At 31.0% G+C, this 9,390-nt stretch overlaps 1 protein-coding gene across 1 annotated transcript; it reads left to right on the top strand.

Moving 5' to 3' along the window:
- The first annotated feature begins 4,993 nt into the window (after positions 1–4,993).
- On the top strand, positions 4,994–6,291 carry LOC106437079 (protein IRX15-LIKE). The gene has a single exon (XM_013878012.3). It carries the CDS (start codon positions 5,102–5,104, stop codon positions 6,095–6,097), a length of 996 nt encoding a protein of 331 aa, XP_013733466.1. The 5' UTR covers positions 4,994–5,101; the 3' UTR covers positions 6,098–6,291.
- Positions 6,292–9,390: the final 3,099 nt, after the last annotated feature.

The following is a 9,390-nucleotide window of genomic DNA, read 5'->3' as shown; positions in this document are numbered from 1 at the left end:
TCTCAAGGATTGTTTCATTTCTCTTTCATATACGAAGGTTAGAATTTCCAATTCCACAAACTCGAGGGATAACACCAAACATGCAGGCACTGTCGAAGACATTGCATTTGGTTCTCTATTTTCACTATAAACCAAGGATATATTCTGTATCTGCAAAAACAATTAAACAGATAAAAACAATTTGAGTATAGATAAACATATATAAAAGCTTTGAAAAACTATTTGCGTCATTAAAAGGGGTAATAAAGCTATTCACCAACAAGTTGAGATATTCTAGTTTTGGGCAGCTCTGAAGAAGATTTAAAAACATTTCCAGATCCAAGTTAAAATGGTGGCTCGTCAATCTTGACAAGGAACAAAACTGAAGCTTCGAGTCTGGAAAGATGTATGGAATAATGTCCTGATAAAACAAGAGCATATAAACATAAATAAAATAAAATAAATAATGATGGTTATTTAAAATGTTCAGATGTTGACAAGTATACCTCCCAAAAAGTACAACGAATAAATAGATCGCTGACCATCGACATATCAGTGAGGATATCACGAATCACTCTTCTCCCGCCGGGGTTTTCATGGACACCAAAAAATAAAATATCTACTTTGTCTAAGAAACCCGAATGGATTATCCTAAATTGATTTGTTAAGTTAACATCAGTCTTCAAACACTGAAGTAGAGGAGCCTCAATCAGAACGTTGTAGTACGTATATAGGTGAAGTCTCTTTAGCGTCCGAGAGCGCACTTTTAAACCCTTTGACCCTTTAACAGAGTACCGAAGGATCTTCAAATCTTCCTGAACAAATGAGCCCGAAATATGTTTCTCCAACGTGGCCTCATTGGGACAGCGAACAACTTCTAAATCCATGATCTTTAGGCAAGGTAAGGAAACAAACTCGGTATTAACCAATAAGACATTCTGGACCGTAAGTGTACCAACGTCTCACAGGTATATAAATAAGCTCAGGGGTATCAGATCAAATGTGTAAGTGATTGCAAAATAAATATCAAGATGCTGAATCCCTCTTGCAGTCACAAGATCAATCCATGGGGTGATAATCAAGTTAACAAAAATTTTTAAACAGACTTTGGAGATCAAAGAGTCCCTGTGGTAATTGAAAAACCGGTCAGTGAAACTCACAAACTCACTGAAATTGTGGAAATGGCGGGAATTCAAGTCCAATCCAACAACACGTTGCCAAAGATTTCTCCATCGGGTGGACAATACACTTGTTCTCACTTCTCACAACATCTTTTGTAGAAAAATGAGGGAAGACATATTCTTCATCTCAGTCACATTTTGATTCCCCTCTGTAACCCTAACCAATCAGAATTGTCGTAGTAATCAAATCGAACACCATGCATTTTTTTTTTTGGTAATCATGTTAAATAACACCATGCATTTTCATATGTATCTTCTTCGTTTTCACACAATGGGTCAGTACAGTATACTGGTCCAGTTTCTTTCAGATCTTTGCTAACTTTCTCCATATGATTTTTCTTCATTTTAAACTCAACACATAATGTAACATTTTCAACTTTTCAAATATCCAAAAGCCATGAAACTTCCTTTTATTTCCTATTTTCACACGTGGTGTATCAAGGTTTTGTTTGAGTAGATTTTGATTCGGCAAAAAAACTACCTCAGTTCCAACTCATGTTCAGAAAATCAACTCTGTAATCTCCTATATATTAATTGAGAAACATTACAATTTCTTTTTGTATTCACGCGTCATCACTATGATGATTCTTAGAATCATTAGAAAAATAGGTTGGTCCATCTAATTATATAATAAGTTTTCTATTAAACTAACCATAAATTCATTATTAATGTTTTTTTATTATTTCCTTAAATAAAAGTTACGGAATTGCCTAATGTGGCTAAAATATATATGAAAATTAATGATTTTGAATAATAAAGATTTGATAAAATTAGTGTATCTTCTGTCATATTTTTTAATTTTAAATTATTAAAATAAATTAAACAACATTAACCATATAATAAAATTTATATTTTTCTGTATAATTTATATTTTGATTTTTTTTAAATGACTATAAATTATTTAAACTGTTAAAAATCTAACATTCAAATTTTGTGATCCATGATTTAAAGTTTTGTTACGACAAAACACAAATGATTACAAAATCTTATAAGTAAAAAGTATAATTTAATTAATTATTAAGATTAAAAGATATATATATATATATTGTTTTAAATTAAACTATATACCATATACCATATAAAATACATAAATATTTTAATTTCGAAATTTACTTAAAACAATTTTTTTTGATAAAATCTTTGAACAAACATTGACAAATTATTTTTTTAAAAAAATATAAATTACTAAAACTATTAATCCCACAATGAAAATTTTGTTATAAGTAATAAAAAAGTTTTTGCTATAAATGATACAAATGATCAAAAAACCATATAAGTAAAAAGCATAAAATAATAGAAATTAATATTAAAAGTATACTATGTATGTTAATATCATTTAAATATAATTATATATCCTTTCAAATAGAAAAAAAATATTTTTTGGATTAATAAAATTTATCTATATGTTCACACCAATTTAATTATATATGTAATAGTTACTGACTTTTAATTATTCAATATATATTTATTATTTCAAAATATGTAAAAATATATAATACATAAAATAATTTATATATAATGATCATCATATCGCAAACGCGGGTCTTAATCTAGTTTTCGTTCAAATTTGATATATATCAGAATTCAGTTTAATTCAGTTAAATTTTGGCTTACGCTAACCCTATAATTGCGGTTAAGAGTCTGCCATCCTATAGAACAAATCTACTACCAAAGTGTATGGCAATCTAGTAGTAATAAATATTTACCTAAAAAATTTATTCTGAAATGGCTAATTTGAAACATGTGCCACTAAATAAGTACAACTACTAAAAATTAAAATCATTTATACAAATCTGCCAAAAATATATATCATCTTTGACTATATAGAAAGTTAAATATGACCCAAAAATCTAACTAGCTCGAAAAAAATTGGCCAAAATTTTAAAATCTGCTACCTCAGTTGGCTAACTGATCCAGATAAATCTGTTTTCAATAAAAGTGGGATTGTAAACTCTGCTGGAGGAAAAGATATGTTGCTCACAGAAAGTCAGGCAAACGCTTGTAAGTTGTGACAGATTTTCTTCTAAACACCTGTTTAACAAATAGACTTAAGATATGATAGATATTTTATTGTTAAAAAAAAATATGCCAACAATGATGTATCATAACATTTTGCTAACATTTTTGTAATTCAATTTTTTGAAATAGTAAACTCTGTTTGAGAAAAAAGATATGTTGTTCACACAAAAGTTTAGCACCACATTTTTGAAAAATGTTTTCACATGTTTAATAAATAGACTTCAATTACGACAGATATTTTATTGTTAAAATTTTTTTTCCAATAATGATGTGTCACAGCATTTAAATGACATTTTTGTAATTCATTTTTTTGTTATAATTATGAGAGTATTTTGGACTATAAAACTATATAATAATATTTACAGCATATAAATTATTCTAGTAATAAAAGAATAAGTTTGTGTCAGTTTAGTAAAATTTCTTTAAATATAGATTCTTTGTAGTTTTACTGTTCCTCTTAAGTAAAAATGAAAAACAAAATAGTATCTTTTGTAAACAAAAATATTGTTATTCAGTTAATGTTCATGTGCTATCAAACTAAATAAAAATAAGTATTGTTGCAACTTAAGTTTCCAGTTTACTAAAGTTATACAATGAACCTACCAAGTTTTAATAATTAACTTAATCACGGTTGTCGAGTTCTCTTGTTCTACTGGTTAAGAGTTTTAAATCTGGTTTTAATCATATGTAGTTTCTGCGAACTATTGATTGCCAAAAGTTTAGAAGTTAACTTTAGTGCCTACAAATATCACCAATGTTATGAAAATCATCGGTTTAAAAAATAAATCTGTTATAAATTAAACGATCTTTAAAAAAAAATATTTTTCAAAAAACCAGTTTAAACAACATCTACACACTAATTTTTTTTTTAAAATGTCTAATTATCATCTAACAATTTTTAAACATGGAATAGACTATTCATCATGGTACCAGATACTTCTGAAAACTATTTATCATGAATATAGTGCAAGTACATTCATCATGAATATATGTATATAGAAAAAATAAATCATAGAACTATTTCGAAGATGGTTTCGGAACCAAACCTGCATTTGCAGTTTATTCGGAAGACATACGTATTCTGAAAGAGAATTTCACAGATATAGCGATCATCTATGTCTTACAAGCATAGAATACAAATGTGGATAGGCTAGCACGCGGACTACGCATCAGACTACCTATGTTGCTCACGAAAATAGTACATGGTAGAGTAATCGTTATAAATTGTTCACTATAATGGAGCCATGACAAACCACGTGAAACTATATATATATTACCTTTTCCATTCTATTGGTAGGATAAGCATATTAAGAAACATATTTAATGATAGGTCATTGTATTTGATATAATTTGAAGAATTAATATGTTTTCTTTAGTCTATGTTCAAAACTAATACCAGAAATCAGATTTGACATAGTTTAAGTAACAGTATAAGACAAATGATTGCCATGTATCAAATTCAGACATAAGACAAAGCAATGCTATTTAGAATATACTATGTAACTACAGTTAAATTAGTATAGGTAATTCAAAAAATCAAAATTCATCAAAAGTTGACATAATTTAAAGGAGCATAGTAAAACAGCCAAAATGTATCTGTTATGTAATGATAGGTTCTAGTTAAATGTGATATTATTATGTGTACGGGATTGAGAATATGTTTTGTGTGATATACCTCAAAAGATGATTAAATGCTTGATTTAACATCAAATTTCGAAATTTCGAAATCTGATCATTATAAAACAAAAGTAAAAGCTGACAACGACATCCGTTTCGGGTCTTTAGTAATTACCGGTTCAGTAAAACAAACAAATTTATTTTCCTTTGTTTATAAAGCCGTTCCTCAAAGAGACCACCAACACATTTCGTCTTTGTTCTCTCTTTCTTTCTTTTTCTTTTTTTCCAAATAAAAAAGTCCGAAAATGAAGAACAATGGAAATACTAATTTGATCCTCTTCCACCACCACGCTCCCTTACCCTCAAAATCAGCTTCCGCCCTCGCCGCCGCGAATTACCACCGCCTCTTATTCATCTTCTTCCTATCTTTCTTCACCTTCCTCTTCTCTCTCACTCTCTTCTCATCCTCACTCCACTCCGCCGCAACAACCTCCCACTCCCTCTCCTCATCTTCACCGTCCTCCTCCTCCCTCTCACCACCGATCCTCGCCGCACTTCTCCACTACACCTCCTCAACACCACCAAACACCTCAATGTCTCTCCCCGAACTCTCCGCCGTCTCCACCGTCATTAACTCCAAAGGCCCCGCCTGCAACCTCCTCGTCTTCGGCCTCTCCCACGAGTCTCTCCTCTGGAGATCTGCAAATCTCAAAGGCCGTACCGTCTTCGTCGACGAAAACTCTTACGCCGTTTCCAAATTCGAGCAGAACAATCCGGGAGTTGAGGCTTACGACGTCGTTTACTCGACCAAAGTCTCTCAAGCCGGTAAGCTTTTGGGTTATTATAAAACCCGACCCGAATGTCGACCGGTTCAGAATCTTTTGTTCTCGGATTGTAAATTGGGCATCAACGATTTACCCAACTTTGTGTACGAGATCGAGTGGGATGTGATTTTAATCGATGGGCCACGTGGCTACGCCGGAGATTCCCCGGGAAGGATGGCTCCGATTTTTACTTCGGCGGTTTTGGCGAAGAGTAAAGATTCCGGCAAGAAGAAGAAGAAGAAGACGACGGATGTTTTTGTGCATGAGTTTGGGAGGAAGCTTGAGAGAGTGTACAGTGAGGAGTTTTTATGTGAGGAGAATCTGATTGAGGTCGTCGGAGAGTTAGGGCATTTTGTTGTGGCGGCGGAAAAAGGGGAGAAACAAGGGAATGGGTTTTGTCGGAATTCTACGAAATTGTCGGAGCCATTTACGCCGGATAGTGGTGGCGATGCCGAGGTCGGTGTTGATGATGACTGAAAGTGAGTTACTTTTGGACTTTTGGTGGCTCTTTTGTAATTAATCTAGCTTTGAGGGTTTCTTTTTTTTTAACTGTCGTTTAGTTTTCTCGTATGTTTTAATTTGGAGCCGGTTACACATGAAACCATGATGTATCCAAATTCCAAATATAAATGTCAGCTATATATTGATGAAAGCATCAAATTTGTGATCAATATCACTTCGTACACAGTATGATTGGTAAAATTATGAAAATTTTAAACGCCATGAAAAGGTCTTGATTTTTTTAATCTGAATTTATAAATATTGTTTACCGTTGAAAACACTATTTATTTCATCCGTGAGGTAGGCCTCGGACGGATCGGATATCCGGACAATTTTAGGGTATCCGAATCAAGATCCTTATCCGGCGGATCCATAATTTTAATATCCTTATCCGGATCTGAGGTTTTCGGATATCCGGATGTCGGATATCCTTCTAAAAATTGTAATATCCACCGGATATCCGGATCCGGATTTGTATCCTTAAAATAAATAAACTTAAAAATATTAATATTAATATATATAAAATATTAAAAATAATTTAAAAATGAAAAAAATATAATGTTTTTAGTTATTTCTATGTATAATATTACAAAATTTACATAAAATTTACATAAACTATTATAAAAATGAAAATATATTAAATAAAGTTAGTTTTTTTATATAGATATTACTATTTTTGAAATAGTTATTAATAAAACTTACGGATCCGGATATCTGGACTAAAAAATCAAGATATCCGGATCCGGCTTTGACGGATACAACATTTTACTATCTGGATCCGGATTCGGCCCCTCCGGATATCCGGATTTTCGGATCTGATCCGGATCGAATTTCGGATCGAATTCGGATCTGACATAAAAGTCTCAGATTTCGCTATTTTGTTACTCTACTCTCTTCCGAGTGGAAATATTTTCTTATAAAATTCTCTAAAAGTGTGTCGGTGGAGACGAGGGCCTTAGCAAGCGGGACTTCCTCGCAATGTGGCTTCTCCTTTCGATTCCTTTGGACTTCAATTTATACAAAACAAAAACTTATTACTATTTTCGTCCTTTACAACTAATTAGGTACTCGATATTGAAATGACTGGTCTGAATAAATAGAGTAGAGTTCCATTTATGTTTTTGGATATTATAAAAAATTAGTACCATTAGTCGGTGGTGGTTCTCGGGGACACATTTTCAATCGTCACCAGCGATGATCGTAACTTTTTTTACTAAATATAGAGATTGAAGTTTCCTATAGCAGAAAACTAGTCGCATCCGACTACAATTACTTGTAAGAAATTTAGTACGATATACTTGTTGTTGTAACATATATCGCTTTAGTATCATATGTGAAAATAATGTCTTAATATTATTTTAATATAAAGTAAAACACAAATTAAACGTGGTTCCCCAATAATATACTACTTCCATAAACAATGAAAATATAATATTTAAAAGACAAATAGTTTCGAAATACATCAGAAATAATATATAGCAAAGTTGTATACAACACCTTAATTGAATAGTTGTATTTAGCCTAGATAACTTTAACATATGTAAAAATCTTGAGCTTACAAATGCAGCCCATGTTGAAAAGTTACACATTCTGCTGTCAGTAATGTAGTTTTGTTTTGCGGCCATCTAATGTTGCTTTCATCTGTGATGCACTTCTCAAAAGTGTCTCAGTGAGTTGAATAGGAGCTTTACAAAATTTCTAGAGTGATGTTAAAAGGAACAATTCAAAGAATATATTGCTGCAAATCTCAAATGCATTCTGACAGAGGACGCAAGTTTCATCTACACCGATGTTCCATTTCAAAACGCTGTCCCTTGTTAATAATCTGTCCAACATTGTTATCCAGGTGATAAACGAAAATTTTAGAGTTGCTTTCGAGAACCTAAGCCCACAGACACTGCATGTAATGACCTTCCTGATCAATGGATGAATTTTGGTCGAGAAAATTCTCGTAAGGTCTGATCAAAGTTGATTCGGCCTAAATTTAAGAAAAAATAGTTAGTAATGTCCTGACCGGTCTTTCTTATGGTCGGATACCATTCCAGATGTGTATGGTCGAGAGTTGGTTGATGACCAAAGGCTGTTGTAGGCATGTTTGAGAGAAGATGAAAGTGGTGTGCTTGGTGGAGTACTTATTGTGTGTTGCAAAACAAAAATCTCTCTGAAAGTCTATCAAAATGGACAACAGAACTCAACGAACACGACATGGCTATAAAAGTCGATCACTACCAAATCACAAGTATTGGTCGACTTCATAATCAAATTATTGCTTAAGCTGGAGAAATACCTTATCTTCTATAGCGAAAAATGGATCATACACTTGGATGAAACATCATCAAACAAGGGATCCGGAGCCGAGGTCCATCCCCAGTGTCCTACCGGAAAACTGATAACAATTGCGAAAATCTTATAATTTTTTTTTAATTCATATTGTGTACTTCTCTTATATATTAAAACAGAAGTCATAACCTTGATTAATGTGTGATTTTTTAAAATATAGACATAATGGACCTATTCCTACAAAGTCCTCTTACATTTAATCTCTAATCTTATCATTTAAATTTTAGACCTACCAGAAATTTTTATTGGGCTATCAATAATTGGATTTAAACAATAGATGATCCATTGGATTTATATATAGTATAAATTAAATAGATATAATTTAATGTTGTAATACTATACCTCTATATGTTAATTATTTAAATATTTGTCGATCTTAACTTTTAAAATTATAAAGATTTTTTTTAAATAACAAAAATCATATTATCTAACAATGATTAATCTTTACTACCTTAAACCAATGAAAACAAATTTTAAACTATATAGTTTATTTTAAAGATAAACAAAAACTAAATTTTTAATTATTTACTTGATAATATAAATTTATGAAGCGAAAAGTTTAATTTTTAAAAAACTTTCTAAATTTGTGAAATGTTACAATATTTTTGAATATGATAATAAAACAATATTTTACTAATCTTTATATATATAATTATGATTTTAATAATAAAATAATAATCCGAAAATATATATATAGAAGAAGATACAAATACTTGTGAAAGTTTGAAACAATCTATTCAATGAAAAAATATACCGTAAACTTATTATGTTTTAAAAATTGATAGACACATATATATTATAATATATACCAATTTAGAATTGAAAACAAAATATTTATATAAAAATAAATGAAAACAAAAATCCGCGCGGTTGCGCGGATCGTGATCTAGTGATTAATTAAATTAAAAACTGTTCATAAAATATTATTA

Source organism: Brassica napus, chromosome C3, assembly GCF_020379485.1.
Source record: "Brassica napus cultivar Da-Ae chromosome C3, Da-Ae, whole genome shotgun sequence".
Lineage (NCBI taxonomy): Eukaryota > Viridiplantae > Streptophyta > Magnoliopsida > Brassicales > Brassicaceae > Brassica > Brassica napus.
Note: the sequence above shows the minus strand (reverse complement) of the source record. Positions and strands in the feature narration are given on the sequence as shown.

Coding starts and splice junctions, on each gene's coding strand:
- LOC106437079 (XM_013878012.3), top strand. CDS start 5,102: ATGAAGAACAATGGAAATACTAATTTGATCCTCTTCCACCACCACGCT.